Here is a 21,246-nt window from a genome sequence, read left to right on the forward strand (position 1 = left end):
AGCTAAGCATTTAATTTGTTTATTTTCTTCCTCCTTCAGGGGCAGTTTAAACCTTAGCACCAGAGCAAGGCCCAGGGAGAAGCTGAAGCTTTAGATCAGTATTTTTGCTAATGGCCTCTTTTGAAAAGGATTCTATATATGCAACAATTCCTTCCATCTCATAATTGTGCAGGGCAGGTATGACATATGGAACATATGTGGCAGAATGACATTGGTAATAAAAGTGGGTGAGACAGGAACCCAAGGAGGTGTTCTTACAGTAAGGAAAGGCCTAGATTCCAAGAGCAACACTTTATGCTATTCCTCTAATGTATAAAATACAGGAAAAAAAAATGCTAAAGGTTTAAAAGATGTCCACTTAACAGTTTCAAGCTACAAAAGGCAATTATTTCTATGGGGGCTGCTAACCTCTGTGGCTTCAATCACAGTTTAACATTGATACCAAAAATCTCAACATGTCCCATGCTCCTTTTCCTTGAAATCAACTCAATTCATTCCATTCTCTCCCTTCCTGGCTTTTTTATCAAATTACTCTCCTTTCCATCCCTTCTGTTTTATAGCTGGACTTGGAACAACCCAGGTGGCCTCCTTCCTTAGTTACATGACAGGAGACAGGGAGGATATGGACTAGTCAAGATATTTTGCTATGCACTTTGGTTTCCACTAATCACGCCTCAATCTTTAGCCATACTAACCTGTCTGAAATCCTTCTCCCTTTTATTTAAAATCACAAACCTGACTCATCCTGCTTCTTATATTTTAACATCATTTGTCTCTCAAGTTGAAATGGAAACTTGTTACTTACCTTTGTAGGCCCTGTAGTAACTAGCTTGTCAGTGTTGAAATAAAATCTCTCACACTTTAACTTTTTTAATGGGGCTGGGTGGGAAAATTTTCAGTGATAAGTGTGGACCTTGCTCTGATGCCAAAGTTTGGCGATCTGAAAGGGAAAATGAGAAAAACTGTGAACATCTTGTAATTCTGTCTAGAGCCTAGAAGCAATGTACTTAACTAGGACCACGATGGAGGATTTATAACTTTTGGCTTCTTCCACTCTGCTTTTGTAAAATCTCACGTCATGAATTTTATTCCTTTCACTCCAGAATGAGGGAAAAAAACAAAACAAAACAAAACAAAAAAACACCCCACAAAACTCAAGCCTACAGTTTGAAGAATTGTTAGAGAGATGAATATGCACATAGTAAGCACTGCCTTAAAGTAGATGTAATTATAATGGTACTTACCTTTCTGGAAAGTACAGCCTGGGATGTACTGAGACTGAGGAGGTGTGTGTATCTGTGCAATTTAATTAGATTTAGGACACTTGAATTACTCGGAATTCCTTCAAGCCAGTTTTCCTGAAAAGAATTCTGGCTTGATATACAGCCAGCCACAGTTTGGTTCCAATTATAACAGTTAGCAATTACTGAATACTTAAGTGTATGCAGGTACTGTTCTAATTAATCCTATAAAGAGTGGGCATTACTATTTTCCCCATTTTCAGTGTGGGAAACTGGCACTTAGAGATTTAATAACTTACCAAGGTCACACAGTGAAACAGAGGCAGCCATGATTCATATCTAAGTAATTTGTTGTAATAGTCTGTGCTTTTATATTTTTAAATTGACTCATTTCAATTTGAATTACATTTTTCGAACATATTTAGTCTGCACAATTCCTAGTAACTGTTACAATCTACTTACACGGATTCACTTATAGGTGATCTAATAGGTTAATTAAAGGCTGTGGTGACGTATGCCTGTAGTCCCAATTACTCAGGAAACTGAGGTAGAGGATCACTAGCGCCTAGGAGTTTGAGACAGCCTGGGCAACACAGCAAGACCCTACGTCGAAACAAAATTAAAAAACCATAACCGAATATACAAGTGGCTTCTGCCTACTTATCTATACTAGCCTAAGAGTTTGATGTAGGCAGCTATTCAAAATCATATATTTGTTTTTTTAAAAAAAACCCATTTGGAAATGTTTTGGGGTAAGTAAAGAAAACAAATAATATTCATTACCCAGACAACTGGCTTTCAGTACCATGTAATAGTTGAAATACCTTCTGCAGTTTAATAGTAATGGACAAATAGCTAAATGTATCAGGATGGCATTCAAAAAGCCATTTATAAAGGTTTCTAGAGGGCAAAACACATTCCTTAACACTTTTAAAGCTAGCTACTAAGTTCTGGTTTTTGTGGTGCCTTTTTCTTAAAAAAGCATAGGTTTGCCTATCATATTTTGCTTAAAAAATTAGGCAAGTAAGTTGCAGCTTTAATTTGATATTAGTCATGATGGAGTAAGAATATTCAAAACAGGTGCTATTCTAGCTCTTTTGAAGATGGTTTATTTTACATAAAGTTACTGTGAAAGGGAAAGAAAGTAATAGAAAAGTTTTAATATATTTTGTTTTCACATTACACTTTTTAAATAAAGTTAAACGCTTGATATGCTTCCTACTTCTCTTGATTAGTTAGCATTGAGAAATCAACTTCAAATGGTTAGAGAGATTCTACCAGGTCGTCGTCAGTCCATTCTTCCTAAGAAGGAAAAAAAGTGTGGTAAGGATAACACTGAAGCATAACCAGTATTGTTTACCTCTTACCTCCCTTTAGGAAAATGTTCTCCTCCTTTTACCCATGTGGATTACAAAAGATAAACCAGGAAATTTTGTAATAGTTCACTGTTAGTAATGTTGGCATGGTCTCACCAGACTACTCCAATGAGGAATAAAGGTTACAACTGTGACCTTCTGCCTCTGATTATTCACTTACCTGACTTGACAGAAAATTTGTTTTTAAAAGGGGGTAAGGGAAAAATCCTTGGAAAATAAGAAATAAAGCAAAAATGTAGTATGTATGCATATTGCTTCTGCTTTCTATGAACACAAGGATTTTTCATCAAGCAAAGACAGAAGAGAGAAAAATCCCTTTAATAATGGACAACAGTACTGTACGTAAGGAAGTATGCAAAAAATGAAAAAACCCACAACTCTATAATGCTTATACTCTTGGAGAACAAATCTTAATAGTATAATCACACCAGAATGTGTAACAAAAATGACTTAGAGTTCATCTTTGGAGTAAAACATACCTCCTCATGTTTGGATTTCTTTGAGACGTAATCATCATCTTCATAGCCTTTCCTCTTCTTCCTATAATTATGCAACTATCAATAAGAAATCTAATACCAGCCACAGATACTATAAAATGTAAAATAAACTAGCAAGGCTATATGCAATATCATGTAGATACTGAAAAACATAGGCCTGGATAAATGGAAAAAGATGAAGAGTTATGGGTAGGGAAAATGATACTTTTAAAATCAATCTTTAATTTAAATGCAATTCTAATTAAAACCCCAATAAAATTTTTCATGGAATTTGTCAAGTCTAACACTGACCTAGGAAGAAGTGTGAAAAAATAGAGAATATAAAAAAGAACAATGTTGGAAGACCTTATCCCAGTTATCTTCAAAGCATACTACAAAAGCTATGGTAATTAAAAGTGAGATATTACAAAAGCTATAGTAATTAAAAGTGAGATCATAAATCAATGATCAGACTAGATTAAGCAAAGTAATGACTATGCAGAAGTACAAATTTAATGTGTGATAAAAACTGTTTCAAATAACTAGGAAAAACGTGAAATAAAAAATGAGCTGGGACCTGCCGGGCACAGGGGCTCACAATTGTAATCCCAGCACTTTAGGAGGCCGAGGCGGCAGATCGCCTGAGCCCAGGAATTTGAGACCAGCCTGAGCAATGTGGCGAAACCTTGTCTCTACAAAAAAAATAAAAAAATTAACCAACGTGGTTGAGCACCTGTAGTCCCAGCTACTCGAGAGGCTGAGGTGGGAAGATCACTTGAGCCCAGACAGCAGAGGGTACAGTGAGCAAAGATCGAGCCACTGCACTCCACCTGGATGACACAGACTCTCTCAAAAAAGTGGGGGTATGGGAGCTGGGGCAAAAATTAGTATTTGGAAAAAAGTTGTGAAAAACAATAGAATATATCATATATAAATAAGTACAATCAGCCTTCTGTATCCTGTAGTTTCCACATCTGTGGACTCAACCAATTGCGGATTGAAAATAAGGAAAAAAATTCTATCTGTACTGAACACGTACAGACTTTGTCATTATTCCCTCAAGAATACAGTATGATAACTATTTACATAGCATTCACATTGTATTTAGGTATTATAAGTAATCTAGAGATGATTTAAAGTATATGGGAGGATGTGTACAGGTTATATGCAAATACACCATTTTGTATTAGGGCATCTGTGGATTTTGGTTATCAGCAGAAAGTCCTGAAACCAATCCCCCATGGATACTGAAGAATGACTGTATATAGAATCTATAAAGCACTACAAACCACAAAAATGTGGCCAGGCGCAGTGGCTCACGCCTGTAATCCCAGCACTTCGGGAGGCTGAGGTGGGTGGGGGTCAGGAGCTTGAGACCATCCTTGGCTAACATGGTGAAATCCCATCTCTACTAAAAATACAAAAAATAAAACTAGCCGGGCGTGGTGGCATGCACCTGTCGTCCCAGCTACTTGGAAGGCTGAGGCAGGAGAATTGCTTGAACCCGGGAGGCAGAGGTTGCAGTGAGATCGCGCCACTGCACTCAGGCCTGAGTGACACAGCAAGACTCCATCTCAAAAAAAGAAAAAAAAGCCAGAAAATTGGACAAGGGGAATAAATAAGCAACACAGTAGAAATATAAGTGACTGTTAAACGTGGAAACTTCAATGCCCCATAATCAAGAAAATGCAAATTAAAATACCAATGTAATACTTTTTCACTCAGACTAGCAAAAGCTAAGCATTGATAATTACACATACAATATGTATGAAAGATGCAAAGAAGAAGAAAATGTGACTTATTTCATAAATACATATGGATATACGTGCAGAGAAAAGGCTGGCAAAGGTAAACAACTGCTAAGTAACTTCTGAGGTCATGACAGATTTGGGTTTTGATCAAAGGGAACTTTGGTTTCACTTGTATTGACTGACAAGGACCAAACAGTTTTTGTGTCATGAAAAATAAAGGTAAAATAATTTTGAAGATCAAGGAAAACAGATATTTAGTCCTAAAGTAGCACTACTCATGGTAGTGAGTACCAGGGCTGTTCCATGAACAGTTTGCACAGTTTGCAGTGAGTTAAGTATAGGAATTGTGTTTGGAAGGTTTTTTTTCTTTTTTTTTTCTTTTTTTGAGACAGTCTCGCTCTGTTGCCCAGGCTGGGGTGCAATGGCGTGATCTCGGCTCACTGTGACCCCTCCGGGGTTCAAGCAGTTCTCCCTGCCTCAGTCTTCCAAGTAGCTGGAATTACAGGCACCCGCCACCACGTCCAGCTAATTATTGTATTTTTAGTAGAGATGGTGTTTCATCATGTTGGCCAGGCTGGCTGGTCTCGAACTCCCGACCTCAGGTGATCTGCCTGCCTCAGCCTCCCAAAGTGCTGGGATTACAGGTATAAGCCACTGTGCCCAGCCCTAGAAATTTTTAATAGTAATCTGATATAACTTTATGACTGTTGAATCTAATAAAACTTGAGCTTATGTTTTTAGTCTTCACTCTTCTAGTAATTCATTTTTTATTGAATTTTACACAAGTATACATCTAGTGAATTTTTTTTAAAAAGTCCTTCACAGTTTGAGAAGCACCCCTCAAGTACTCATAGGTATTCAGAATTTGCTTGGCCCACCCAGTACAAGGCAGATGGCAATCTGGAATAAAATGTAAGCTATGGTAGTTAGGAATTCTGGATTATGGTCCATTCAGTTACTTAGCTAGAAAAGGTAGGATTAATAGTTCAGTGGTCTAATCCAGGGGTGGATAAACTTTAAAGACACAGTAAATATTTTAGGCCTTGCAAGGCCCTATAATCAGTTGCTGTTTCAACTACCTAACTTTTCTGCTGTATCATGAAAATAGCCATAGGTGATACATAAACGAATGGGTGTGCTACATTCCAACAAACTGTTCTAAAGACAGCTAATGGGCTGGATAGGCCTGATAGGTCAGTTTGCCAACCCCTGGTCTAATCCCATTTCAAAATCAATGCAAAAAGAACATAATCAGTGCTGCAATACTTTTATTCATTAAAGCCAACACTACTTCTCTGTAACCATTCTGAAAAATTCCTGTTACCACTGAAACCCGGGAGTGAATGGAATCCACCAATTTCAAATTCTGTGCTAAATCATGCTTTGTCATTATAGCTCTAACTATAATAAAACAACCTCATATTCTGCACACTTCCTAACTCCCTAGATATTCCCCGACTACAACTGTATAGGTAAGGAATTTGAATCATGTGTATTTGACATAAGGGCCTTGGAATGCTGTTCTGGCTTTTCATAGGTATCCAGCAGCACATATTCACCAATTACAGAAATAATACCTCAATACATCTTAAAAATAAAATGCCACAGATAACTCTTACTAAATTTTAACAAATACAGTATAATTTTAAGTAACAAAATGCATCCCAAAGGAAATAGAAAATGACAGTTTAATTAATCCTAGTGCCTGTCCAAATTCCCAACTGCTTAAACACCTAAAAGAGAAAGTTTAAGTGGATCTTTCAATTTACAAAGCATGCATTGCCAATTTTATGGTGATTTCCACATTCAGCTTACATATCAATTAAGAGACATTAAAGGTGTTATGTCTAGCTACAAGAAGAAATTAAATAGCCTATTTTCCTACTGGCTTTATCGTCAATATACAGTTTGTCACTGAAAGCAAGTATGCCAACTTTCCCTACTCTAGCTAACAGAAGTCTGGAATAGCATATTTGTTCCTCAGACCAGGTATCACAGCTTCAGAGAGACCAAAGATTAAAAGGACAGGAAAAGGTAAAAGGATTCCTTAGGAAGACCCTGACCCCTGAAATCCCATGAGAAGTAACAGAACAGAATGGCCTGCAAGCCAAAGAACATATGAGTCACAGCAGGATCAGAACTGCACAGTGAATGCCAAACTATTAACTTAATCTCATTAGAAATGTCCATTCAATAAAGAAAATCTGATTTAATGGATCAGTCAGCTTTCCTCAAATGAGCAAACACCAATAAAATGATTTACGAACCAGTTGGACTGGGTGACAATTATGTCTATTGATTAACACTGTCACATCAACTTACGTGATTACATTAAGTGCAAGCTCAGGAGAATGACATCGCTCCAACTTCTGTTTCAGAACAGCAACTTCTTCAGATCTGGGTGGTTCATACTTTTTTACTAAGTTTCTCATGCCTATGTGGATACAAAAAAGAATTTAAACTGAATAAGCAAACCTTCTTATAGTAGCGGAGCTGGTTACTTTTCCATTTTGTTATAGGAAACAACAAAACACCCTGCAAATGACATGGTTATTCTTCTCAGGATTTGCATCATTCTGCATTTCATTGTACATTAAAATCCAATAAGCACTGCATGTTTAGTTGAAGTAATTATGGCTCTCTGCTGTTTAGCCCATATCATATATAACATAAAGCACACTGTATTATCTAGTATTTTTTGCAAATCCTACTGGGGTCACTTCTTGTTCAGTTTTAAGACTTAAAAAAAAAATCCCTAAATGATTTAGTGAACATGTTTTGTTCTCTATCACCAACCATCTTTGTAATATTCTATTCCACAGATAGTGGGCCAACAGTATACTTCCTTTTTACAAAGTAAACTGTTATTACACAACATGCAATAAAGGAAGGATGCTTAGTAAAAATTTGTTAATAATCCTTTGCTGTAACAAAAAGCAGACCCTATACAAAAATGTCCACTTCAGGTTAAAAGCAAACTACTATATCAGTAACTTTATAATTGCAAAAGCATCCTCTAGCTGATCTTGTTATTCAACTATAATAAACCAAAGAATACCAATTTCAACATTAGGGGAATAATGAGAGATCCAATGAGCTTATTATTACTGTTAGCCAGCCATGTGATCCAAATGACTACACTAGTGACCTATTTCATAATGCAAACAAAACAGTATTTTTAATTGAATTAATACTTGTAACTCAACACCCTTAGGACAGTATCTGTGTTCCAAAAATTACCAATATCTTAGTAGCATTAAACTTCTGAGTGTTTCATAAAGAGCTGTTTTTATTTCATTTTAAAATAAGTGGAGCAAAACAAAGGTATTGAGAAGAAATCAGTAATAAAACTAAGCTATGAAATGAGTACATTGGAATAAGACCCCCTTTACCTACTAAGTTCTATGATCCTAACAGCTACAGTCAAATCACAATTAGCTTTTAAAGTGAACCCCCTAGTGGTATAACTAAAGACCTACAGTTTATAATTCATAAACCACAGTCATCATTCTCCAAGAAGGAAGCCCTCAGGATCACTTCGAGCAGAGAATCAAGAAATGATAGAGATGCCCTGAAGCATCTTAAATTTTAAAACACAAAATATGTAAAATGTATACCCATTTACTGTCATCGAAGATCAAGATTTCAATCTTGTATTTTACTGGTTTAACATTTAATTACATTACAAATTTAATTAACAAGAACAATTTACACAAGGTTTGGAAACAAACATGATTGACTTTTTTTTTTTTTTTGAGATGGAGTCTCACTCTGTCACCCAGGCTGGAGTGCAGTGGCGCAATCTCTGCTCACTGCAAGCTCTGCTCCCCGGGTTCATGCCATTCTCCTGCCTCAGCCTCCCGAGTAGCTGGGACTACAGGTGCCCACCACCATGCCCGGCTAATTTTTTGTATTTTTAGTAGAGATGCGGTTTCACAGTGTTCACCAGGATGGTCTCCATCTCCTGACCTCGTGATCTGCCCACCTCGGCCTCCCAAAGTGCTGAGGTTACAGGCATGAGCCACCGCACCTGGCCACATGATTCACTTTTAACCCCAAAGAGTAGCTTAGCAGCCATGACCAAGTGTGCCATGGGCAAGAATGAGGAATGGAGAATGCTGGTTAATTCAGCCAATAAGTAGAGATTCTACTCAACTCAGGACAAGGTTTCTCAACACCAGCACTCATAACGTTTTGGGCTGGATAAATCTTGGTTATTCAGGGCTGTATTATTTTCCCAACCTTGCTATTAAAATTATCACAAACGTGACGGCTTAAAACAACAGAAATCTATTATCTCATAGTTCTGGAGCCCAGAAGTCTGAAATCTGTTTCACTGCGCCAAAATTAAGGTGCTGGAAGGGCCACGCTCTCTCTGGAGGCTCCAGGGATAAATCCATTCCTTGCCTGTTCCAGCTTCCAGTAGCTGCCTGCTTCCTTTGGCTTGCAACCACATCACTCCAATTTTCAAGGCAAGCATCTTTAAATCTTTCTCTGCTGTCTTAACGGTGCCTTCTCTGAGTGTGTCAAATCTTCTTCTACCTTTCTCTTAAAAAAATAATTTATCTACAAAATAGAAGTTACAAATTTAAACATTATCCTTATTTCCCATTACATCTTTTTCAGTGCCTAGTATGTTTCTTTATTCTTTAAAAGGATCCTGTTGTCAATCTCTAAATCCTTTCTAAATCGGACTCTATTTTCACTCTTTGCATAAGTTCTATATATATGAACACTACTTCCTTCTATGTACCTTCTATTTGTTCTAGACCAATGTGTCTTTCATGCTTCCATAATACAGTAATTCAGTGAAAAGAAATCTAAACAAAAATCTATGTTGTATTTCTAGTTAAACACCAAGATATTTATTTAGAAAGGAGCTTTGTACTGGAAGAACATTTTGTAAAGTGTTCTCATTTACTTACTTTTCATTATATCTAGTAACTGTGACAGGCAAGTTCTGTTCTCTCTCAGCATCAGACTCTCTGATAAATAACTGGTAAAGAAAAGAAAAAAAATGTAATCTATTGAAAAGATACAGCACATTGAGAAAACATGACACCATAAATTATTTTCCTCCATCCTCATCAAAGGCAATTAAAAAATTTTTAAATTTATGAATGTATAATCTATAACTCTTATGTTTTAAGGATTTATTAGCAATTACATTAAAAGATATTTACTGTTTTAAGTTTAGTGACATTCAGGTACAACCTTTCAGAGACAAAATAGTATGTAAGTAACAGTAACAGTCAGTACTTGTAACATTTATATTTTTTAATATAGAAGCCCAATGAGTCTAACCTTACTTTACAGATGAGGAATCTGAGTTACAGGGATGAACAAGTCATGATCTTGTAACTTGTCCAAAGTAATAAAGCTAGGAAGCAGCAAAACTGGAATCTGGCAATAGTAAGGATTCTCTGTTCCCTTAGTATGAAAGCCATTTTACCTATAGTTGCACTTTTGGGAAGTAACAGACATTCAAACCAACCACCTAATGCTTTATAAATCTATTACATCTTATTTGCATCAAGTCCAAATCAAAGGTGTTAAACTTTATCAATGTGATATAAAATCCAAATTACCTGTTTTTCTCAGAGCTGACAGTATGAAAATATAATTTCTATATTTAAATTTTTAGTTACTCTGAAGTTTTACATACCTGAACTTGACCTATAATTGATAAAAGCTCAAATGAACAGATTCTCAAAGTATTAAATAGTTTTTCAAACACAAATGCAAAAAAATTATTTTTCTCTTGGGTGTAATAGTTACAAAAATAGAAAGCAATGCTTTAAGAACTCTTGTGTCTTTATCCAGATTGAAATTTTATTATAAAGTTTTGATAACTGTTTGACATTACATCATCATCATCTATTGTGGGAATAAATTTTGGATCTGAAAATCAAGAACTCTCCTGACAACTATAGTAAAAAATAACTAGTTTTTTCCTTTCCCTTTCCTACCTAAAATTACTCCCATTTTTGTCATCTTCTTTTATTTTTACTCTTCATTTCCTTTTGATTTCTTAAGCATAAGGATCATAGGTTTGGTGCTAAGAGTTGGCTGACTACTCATTAGCTCTGTGAAGTTAGCAACTCTTAACCTCAATTTTGAATTTGAATTTTAATATTGTGGTGTTTTAATAAATCCACAGGCAAATAAGAATACCTAAAGTAGCAGATGAGAAATAAAGCTCTAAATCTACAAGAAAGAGAAGAAAACCCAGAAATAATGGTAATAATCCTATGATTAATAATCTGAGGCATTATCCAGACTCTGACAACAGCACAGGGGCTTTCCCTTTTGAAATGAGCAATAAATGTAAACCCCATTTCCACATATCCCAAAAATTTGCCTGTAAATCAGCTGTAAGTTAAAAATGTTTGGAAAGCATTTCCCTAAAAATGGGGGCTGGGGAAGGCCCAATGTCTAGTCTCTGGGAATGTTACAAAGGCCTATTAAATTTGCACGGAGCCAAAGGTATCACAATTTCAATTTTGCCTACCTGGAGTTATACTGAACTAAACTTCTAAGATGAAATAAACTCATCTGGACCTTAGGATGCTTCATCCCACTCTATGTAACTAAAATCTCATCACTGAAGAATTTATATATGCACTATATACAATGCTTCAAGATTAATCAGACTTTTGGTTATTTGAACTGTGGAAAAGAGGACTTTTGTTCCCTTACAGAATGAAGTCCGCAGGCCAGGTATGGTGGTGTGCACCTGTCACCCCAGCACTTTGGGAGGCCTAGGCAGGAGATTACTTGAGTCTAGGAGTGACTGAGATGAACCTAGGCAACATAGGGAAACCCCAACTCTACAAAAAAACAAAAAGATTAGCCAGGGTGTGGTGGTGTGTGCCTGTGGTCCCAGGTACTCAGCGAGCTGAAGTAGGAGGATCGCTTGAGGCTGGGAGGTTGAGGCTGCAGTGAGCTATGACTGTGCCACTGCATTCCAGCCTGGGTGAGAGTGAGATGCTGTCTCAAAAAAAAAATAATAATAACCAACCAACCCCCCCAAAATTAATGGAAGTCCACATCTTAACTCCATATACATCAATAATTTACATGACTGTCTTTCGTAACGCAGAGATTTATCTTACTCATTTTCATATTCCTAAAGTGTAGTACAGTGCATAGTAGTACACAGAAGGTATTTAATAGATGTTTGCTTAGTAAATAAGTGGAGATTTAAATCACTTTGGGATTAAATATATATATTTATATACAGTTGGTGAGCTTTGTTTGCAGAGAAGAGGCATATCATAAAATATAAACCTACAATCCCTTATCCTAGATGCAGATGTGTTGTGAAATTCTTAAGTATTCATGTCCTAGAAAAGTTATCTGGTGCATATATTATGAAATGTGAAATACTCAAGTGATGTCTATAATCAGGAATATTAAGATTTCTGCAAGGGAACACAAATATTCCTATTAAGTGAAATAAAAACTAAATACAATCTGCTCTATCTGCTGCCACCTTATCAGTGGATTCTGAAATTATGGATAAGGGATTATAATCATGTAAAACAGTTTTAATTAACTTTAGGAAGTTTTATCAGCTTTCTTCCTCAGCTATTTCTAAGAATGAAATCAAGCAGAATCTCAAAGGTCATAAATTGAGAAACTTAATACAGAAACTAAAAATGTTTAATTGGCTGCTAGCTTGTGCTTCAGTTAGTTAACAATATTTAACTTCCACGTGTCATACATGCTCTACAGAAGGGGAATAAAGATAAAACAAGGCAGACGTATTTGCTGCACTCAAGTTGCTCACCAGTTCACAGGACCTTCTAAATTTGTCATATACTGATAGCTACATCAGTCTTTCAAGGATCACCTGGTTTACTCCTACTTTAATCCTAAATGTATCCTCCTCTTAGTTCAACAGTATTTTTCATGATGTTTAAAGACTTCCTTAAAAGGCAATTTCATTTCTTCTTTTCACCAATCATCCCAGCCACAAGGAATATTAAAGATTATAGTCAGAAATGATTCTATGAATAAATAAACTCAGTGACTGAATTTGACCTAAGTTAAAACACTAATTAATACCTTTCCATAGTAATTCCAGCCCTGGAGGCACTAGATAAAATGGCAGTCAGGGCAATTTGGGAAGGTGTGTATAAAAGGTAGGCATCCGTCAATGCAATTCTATTAAGAAAGTCATCAGCTGTTTTCCTCAAAATCTCTGGATTCTCCAATATGGGGTAGCGGGTCTAGAAAGAAAGTTTGCAAATGTTACCATTTCTGAGGGTTTAAATGGAGTATAACAACAGTTTAAAATTACACAACTCATATTAAGAAATATGTGCTGTAACATATCTAAAGTTCCTAGCACAGTACCTGACAGTGTCCTCAATTTACATTAATTCCTTCTCTTGGTCCTTTTCCACCTGAGTAGGAAGAGGAAGGAAGGGAAGCTCTTAGAGATTCCACTGAGTCTAAAGTAGGGCCAAGAAATACATATTCCCAGGTAAATGATTCTCTCAGGCAACCCAGGTGATTCAAATGTAAGGCCACATTTAGGAATACACCTTATTTTTATATGAAATTCCTTCTACTTAAAATTTACTTTCAGGAAGAAGTAAATAAAAATGAATCTCAATTTGATTAGAACACACTAGACTTCAAATTCCCACAGAAAAAGTTTTAAAATATGCCCAAGAGATGTGGAAGACCTCCTATTTCCTGACAGTTCTTCATACCCTATAAAATAAACCATAAATCTGAAGTCCTCAGATATCCATGTTCGACACCTAAAGCAGTAGGAAAGCTTTTCTACACTCTGAAATCAAGTATTTAAGAGTCAATTGTACAAAAATGCCTCGCCTGTGATATGAGAAATTAAGACCCACTACTCTGACCACAATGCCTCCCTTTCTAATATATTTACTCATTTATTTCACAGCTGTTCTTCCTCCTCTGAACCTTTGCTCACTTATCTCTCTACTTGCTCCCAGTGTCCTCTGCTCCTCATTTCTCTCCTGAATTCCCTGCCCCGATACACTGCCAACAAATTTCTGGAAAAACCAGAAGTTGAACAGTGGTTGAATCCAACAAACTTCGCTTTGCAACTATACCAAGATTTCTGAGTACTGCCAGAGAAAACAATATGAGCAGAAAGTCTGGAAATGTTACTGTAAACTCATATTCATTGACCTCAGCAAGGCTCTTAAACACTGCCAAGCAACCATAGTATTTCCACAGACAGTTTACTCTCCCATTTTTCAGTGACTGCATAAATATTTTCCATCTGTCTTAACATCTTTGATAATTCTCAGCAACTCTATCACTCTCAGAAAACTATTTCTTACCAAAGAAAGGCGCTATTTCCTGCCAACACCAAATCCTGAGGCATAACAGTATCCTAAGCCCATAATTTCCCCTTTTCCACTGTTAAGAGAAACAGCTATTATTCCCTCTAAGGCCAGTTCTTCTACCTTGCTTCCAAATCCCATGCCAACCCCTTCCACCTTACTCCAAACAGACTATTTTGTATTTCATCTTTCTCTCACTACTAGCTCTTTGCATCAGTATTTAAATGTGCATCGGTCTCTTCCATAAAACAAAAACAACAAAAAAAAGTATCACCCAGTCAGAAACTTGGGGGTTCTTCCTCTGTCCTCATCTCTATATACAATCAATCCTCATGTTCTATTGATTCTACCTAACTACAGGCTGAGCATAAATCCAAAAAATTCAAAATCCGAAATACTCCAAAATCTGAAACTTTCTGAGCACTGATATGACACTCAGGAAATTCTCACTGGAGCATTTCAGATTTTGGATTTGGGATGCTCAACCAATAATCACAATGCAAATATTGCAAAATCGGAAAAAAAAAAAAAAAAAGTGAAATCTCAAATACTTTTGGCCCAAAATTTTTTAGATAAGGGATATTTATCCTGTATCTCTGAAGCCCAGGAAGCTCTTTCTGTATCCACAACCTTCATACGAGTGAAGACCACCACCATCCTTAGCTTGGACTCCTTTAACAGTACCCCGTTATTCACTTAATCTATTCTAATCCATTCTCCACGTTATGCCTGACATATACAGATGCACAGTAAATACCTGATCCATAAGGTTGCCAACATGATCTTTTAAAATTGCAAATCTAATCATGCCACTCTCTAAATTTAAACCTTTCACTGGTTTCTCTTTGCTCTATTCAAAATCTGTAACATTGTCTCTACAGTCTAGACTCTGCCTTCCACTCTGGCAGCAGCTGTCTGTGATCTCTTCCCCCTGCATTGCTAGGCTCTGTTCAGGTTGTTTAGCACAGAATGGTTTCTTGAATTTGAACTTTTTACCAGGGAAGTCTCTGATTGGAATGTTCTCTCTCCTATTCCTACTCTGAATTGTACTTTAAATGATACGTTCTCAGAATGTTTTCCTTAGCTCTTAATCTGTTATCTCCCTCGAAAATATATTTTCCCCTCTGTATTATTGAGCACAATGGATACATGATTGTCTAAAACCTTTAGATTGCAAGGTTCACAAAAGTTGAGACTGTTCCTGTCCTGTTTCTGGTTACATCCTCAAGCACAAAGTTTGGCACACAGAAGATACTCAAATTGAGCCACTGATCTAATATGAATGAACCAGTTCCTGATTTCTGTTTGATTCAACTTTGACTATCCAACTTCTCTTTTAGAGCCAAACAAAACAACTTAACATTTTTGTTACTTCTGTCAATGTTTGTTTACTTATATTATTGATGCCTACACAGAGACTCAAGTTCACAAACCTCTAAAAATATAAGTCACTTAGCAATCTTCTAGTTTAAGAATTTTTTATGGTTTAAATCAGGCCCAGATCCATGACAATATAATTCAAAGTTAGAAGAGGTATCTTAAGCCTCCATAATAAGCACCGTTCTAAACTCTCAATGGTCTTCATTACATCCCTGGACGTAATGAAGATCACCTAAATGAGAAACTCCATAAGTCCCACCCAACCATCTGAGTTAACAATTTCTCCAGATGACTGATGATGCCCACTGAAGTTTAAACACAACCGCCCTAGATGACCAGGCCAGACCCACAGGTCGTATCCATGCTCTAACAACGAGGATGACTATGAGTTTTAAAATATTGGATTCTTTTTGTTAAAGAATAGGAAAGGAGAATGTAGTATTAGTTTATTTTATATCAAATTTACCTTTAAGTCGATGAGGAAGCCCTCAAATGGTCTGTAAGGATTGTGGACAATAAGGTGGAAATTAAGTTGCTGTATAAGAAGTAGTTCATATTCTAGTATCTGTTCAAGTGCCTTCTCCTGTCCAAGAGGACTCTCCCGAAGGTTTCCAACAAACTGAGGACTAGATACATTGAATTCATCTACTTTGCAGGCCAAAAATGCACAAGTGAGCCTAGAGGAAAAAATGAAGCGGCAGGGGGTGGGGTTGGGGTGGGGCAGAAGAACATGCATATACTTTGAGAAGTATCTAAATATTTTATTTCTAAAAGTATATTCTATAATTGCCTAATATTCAAAAGTGACTGCTAGACATTGCAAGAATTTTTTTTTAAAAGATAGTTCCTGTTCACACTTCATTAAGAGACATAAGACAAACTATAAATAGGTCAAACCAATATTGCCATGGCATTCAAACATCACTGACTCAATGACAGTGTTATGTAGTACAACCTAAATATCTGGAAAAACAAATTAACTGAGGAATAAGAGCACTTTGTATAACGTAGATGGAATAGTTAAAAATAAAGCACATATGTACCATATAAGTATGGGAAGAAAAGTAGGTTAAAGGAACATTGTGGAAGGCCATCGGTGGAAGTCTCTAAGGGCATCTGAATAAGAGACCATTATTTAAGGGACAAATGTGTGAAATTCACCTGGCCAATTCATGCTGTTCAGTATGAGAAAACAGTAAGAAAGCTACTGCAAAAATCAAAGTTGGCAGTGAGATCAAGGGCCTAATCTTGACTGGTGGAAATGGGAATCAAAAAGAGAAAACAGGTACAATGTCATTGAGAGCAAGCTCTTTGATGAGTCTCATACTAATTTCATCTTTAATGATAGATACAGTCCTCAGCAGAGAGCAGCAACAACAGACCTTTGTTCAACTGAAATGAGTAGGAAGCTATAGGATCCGTAAACTGACTGGATGTGGGAGGGGCCACTACAAATGATTCTCAGTCTGAACAACTGGAAGAACAAAGGTGTCAAATAGAGATGTTAGAGAAGTAGCTAATTTGAGAAAAACAAAATTTGAATCTGGACAAGTTGAAGTTCAGATGCCATCAGAATTACCGAAGTACAGGCAAATAGAGATCTTAAGTTCTGAATTTAAAAAAAAAAAAAAAAAAAAAAAACAGAATTCAAGTCTAAATTACCCTCAACTCTCTCCTCCCAAAAAAACTCAAAAGAGTATAAAGGTCTTCTTAAATGAAAACAATATATTAGACAGACATACTCACATTATTATCCTGGGGTGATATTCCATTACTGAGTTATTAAGATAAAAACGTTTGAAATACATACAAGCTGTACCCTAAGGGTTAAAAAAAAATATATCATCAGGATCTATTCACAAATGTTAAATGTTAAATTGTGTGAAACAGAACTTATTTATGGAAAGGTTTCTTTGTAGAGATTACCCAGAAAAATACTAATACTCATTAATTCTTCTTTAATCAAAATAAATTGTGATGAATTACTACAGAAATGCCATAGCCAAAAGATCCTTTCCCATCCTTTGCTTGTCTATCCCTAGCCTACCCTGGCTAATCCTTCCTATGGTCACTGGATTTAAAAATACGTGAGTGTGTATGTTTTAGAAGTCAGAGTATCAAAAATGTCCTGAATTAGATAAATTCAGGAAGAAAAATACAAATGTTCACAGATTAACCAATCTTATAAAAATAATGACAAAAAAACATGAGCAAGGCAATAAGCCTTCTCTCTAAAGCCACTACATATTTGTGATATTGCTTTGTATCCATTCCCATGATTTGTGATCACTGCTGCCAACTGAATGGCAGAAGCAGCACTACCATTTACTGAATGCATACCAAGTGCCAGACTCTGTGATAAGCACAAAACTATCATCATGTTTTAACCCTTACAACAGCTTGGTGAAATATTGCTATCTCTACAGAGAAGGAAACTGAGTATCAATGAGGTGAACTGACTTATCTAGGTCACACAGCTAATAAGGAACAGGAATGAATTCAAGTAAGACCTGCCTGTACTTTTAACCATTATAGCATTTGGCTGGAACCCATGAAATAACCACTAATCTATTTTATGATAGAAAAAAGAATATTTCCTTTTAAGTATTTTAAAAGTTTAGTTTTGTCATTATGTAGAACAAAAAATTATTCACCAATGATAAACATGTTATTTAAAAATAAATTCCATAAAGAAGTTCATTAAAGGATTTTTTTCTTCATTTGATAAGATCACTTAAATTTACTGCCTCATTTTAGTTCTTTTGTAAGAATAAACCAAATCTGAAGATATAAACTAATCAAGTATACCTAAAACTCTCTCTGAATCTTTGATATCTCAGATGAAAAAAAAATTATAAATTCTATGGACTTAATATTTTCAACATACTTCAAATTTTTTTCAACTATAAAAATGGAGATAATTTCCCAGAAGATTATTCTCTACTCGGTCGTAAGCTAGTCACGCTGTATAACTTTAAAATTTAACAGTCTTTTACTTAAGATACACTTCTATATTTGTTCTTTACAACAAACCTGTGAGAGAATAACGTAAAGACATTTTAAACACCCTTCCACTCTAGCTTTTTTATCTTTCTGCTTTTTAATCTCAGCTACCTGTTTCTCCTCACGGTTGCCCACCCCAGCAAAAAACAAACAGGTCCTCAGAACCATACATCTGAAGCAATAAGACAATCTTTTTTAACCAAAGATAAAACTCCAGCTTCTACTAATTAAGGCTTAAAAAAATCTTATGGTATCAATTTCAGCTGGGGCATATGATTACCAATTATGAAAGAATGCATTACTTCAAACATTTATTGGGTGTCACAGAGTTGGAAAAGCAAGTAGTCTATGTTCTAGTCCCAGTTCTATGGCTCACTAGTTGAGAACTTAGAGGAAAGTAATTTATTTTGTTTCTTTCTTTATAACATTACCTGACCTCAAATTTTTTTCTGACCACAAAATGAGACTTGAAATACTTTTGAAGATATGATACAGCAATTCATGAGTTAAGGCCTGAATTGAAAAAGATATAATGTGCCAAAAACTAATTAATTGTAACTAACGTGAATTTTTAAGACTAGAGTGGACAGGGAATTTAGAAGAGGTCAAATTTCACAAGTCAACTAAAGGACATTATATTTCATCACTACTGTAACTTACCACAACAGACCTTGGCATTGCTGGCTTAAACACCGAACAGAATTCCAATAACCTTTTCTCATAGTATTTGCAGAGTGTCATTTCTTCATGAGGCTCAAGAAAGACTGGATCATTCGGAAGAACCTTTAGATCAACAATTACAACACAAGTTCAATGAATTCAATGAATTAAACAATTGTAAAACATTTTTCTCTATCCAGATTAAATTTAGTTTTTATCTCCAACGAAGGGGAATATATCACGCCTCGTTTTCTTTATAGATTCGCTAATCATTACACAAAATAGCTGTAGGAAAATAATAAACTAAAACTCTACCATCATTTCACAACTTTTCGGAATGTCAGCTAGACCTTTGCTTCATTATATAAACAATCACGATAGGCTATGTGCATATGCTCACAGCTGTGATATCATTATTTACAAATTTAAAAGTAGATAGACTTTTTACAAATATGATTGGAAAGCTTCCAACATTCGTTTCTCGGTCAGTCATTACGACACAAGTTGTAAAAAAACAGCAAATGTTTCAATAAATTTCTGTTATTTTAAGCTACCCAGTCTGTGGTGATTTTTTTAAGGCAGCCCTTAAGGAAACTAATTCAGGTGCTAAAATCAGTGATGTGAATTAAAGGTAGAAAGTAAAGTAATTCAGTGTTACCAATTTGGAGGCACTGAACACCTGCTGGAGTGGAGCTTGTAAGAAAGATTAAACCAGTCCTAGAGCTGTAACAGAAGGGACTTGGCTAGCGGGCCACAGTCCAAACCTTATCTTCAGTCACTTGGTTCGTATTCCGTCGCCGGTCTCCCGCCCTCATCCAACCCATTCACCACGAGGTTGCTAGAGAGCTGTTTCCAGAACGGAAATCTGATAAGGTTAGCTTCCCATTTTAAATATTTCAAAGGTTCCTCATCCTTTCAATGGAAATTTCAAACGCCTCACTTCCACTTACAAACAAGTTCCCTTCCTACCCTCCCCAGCCATTCCTGCACAGGTACTCACATTCGGCCACATACGACCACAAACACGTCCACGCACCAGCCCTGTAACTTCTGACCTCCCTCCCACTCTGCACGGTAGTTCTGACTGCCTGGAACGTCCTTTCCCCATTTTCTCCGCATTGGCTACTGGGAAAAACCTTCCCCAACATCACCGCTTGACAAGTGAACGGCTCTTGCCACGCACTACCTTAGCACACTACCTACTCTCTTCTTCACCACGTTACAAAGACTGGTTACTTGTCTGCCATTCGACCACGGGGATGGCGTTGTTCGTCTTTGTACCCACGGAACCTCGCGAGGTGCTCGCTTATTTTAATAGACAAACGCACTCCGCGCCGCAGAGGCAGAGAAATGAGGGAGTGAGACTGTCCTGGGAGCCAGAAGAGCTCCCGCAGCTGCTCAGAATTTAGTGACCAAGCAACTGGGAAACCGTCGGGAAAACCTCACCTTCCCGTTGGCCACCGCTTTGCATCTGAATTTGCGGTTGGCGTCGGCCCGCAGTCTTGCCAGCTGCTCCTCACTAGAGAAAGTCCAGTGCCGCTTCTGGCTACTGTTGTGGTACATTGTGGAATCGTGACCAGGTCCAGACAGCCTGCAGGATACAACCCAAACGCAGCAGTGCCGTGGCGTAAAGCAACCGAACCCCCACCAAAGATCTCGCGGAAGCCTAGGGCGCCCGGCCAGCCGGCGCGAGCGCGCTGACGTCACGACTGCGTGTCCAGCGCGTACGCAGTCGCATTTCCGCAGCGGACTAGGAAGAGACCTTATCCTGGGTTCGTTGGGGCGCCCTCTGAGACGTAGGTGGGCGGAGCCTACGGAACGCTCCTCCCGGTGAGCCTGGGACATAGCTCCGCCCCTTCCAGGCAAGATTTAAAGGAGAAGCCCGGCAGGAATGTTCAAAAGAGGCATACACTGAGGGTGTGGGGTAGGTTGATGTAAATTCACAGGGTGTAATCAGAAATTAGGAAAGGACTTGGTAGGGTGTTCATTTTTAAATAGAGGCCTCACTGAAGTTGACATTTGTG

The 21,246-nt window shown here is 37.0% G+C and overlaps 1 protein-coding gene across 4 annotated transcripts in view; it reads right to left on the reverse strand.

The window, feature by feature from the left end:
• Positions 1–21,023, reverse strand: part of CCNH (cyclin H) — a 46,048-nt gene extending 25,025 nt beyond the window's left edge. For 2 of the 4 annotated variants that reach the window (XM_021939537.2, XM_003899906.4), the window contains exons 1-9: positions 20,669–21,023; positions 19,223–19,345; positions 17,306–17,379; positions 16,026–16,236; positions 12,915–13,078; positions 9,770–9,840; positions 7,167–7,278; positions 3,097–3,157; positions 806–2,543 (exon numbers count right to left, since the gene is read on the reverse strand). In XM_021939537.2, coding sequence (XP_021795229.1) covers positions 2,505–2,543; positions 3,097–3,157; positions 7,167–7,278; positions 9,770–9,840; positions 12,915–13,078; positions 16,026–16,236; positions 17,306–17,379; positions 19,223–19,345; positions 20,669–20,785 — 972 coding nt within the window. In that variant the 5' untranslated portion in view covers positions 20,786–21,023 and the 3' untranslated portion in view covers positions 806–2,504. The other 2 variants (XM_021939538.2, XM_009208731.3) reach the window with 2 other exon arrangements.
• Between the last annotated feature and the right edge of the window lie 223 nt (positions 21,024–21,246).

The sequence above is a fragment of the Papio anubis genome, chromosome 5 (assembly GCF_008728515.1).
Source record: "Papio anubis isolate 15944 chromosome 5, Panubis1.0, whole genome shotgun sequence".
NCBI classification, from domain to species: Eukaryota; Metazoa; Chordata; class Mammalia; order Primates; family Cercopithecidae; genus Papio; species Papio anubis.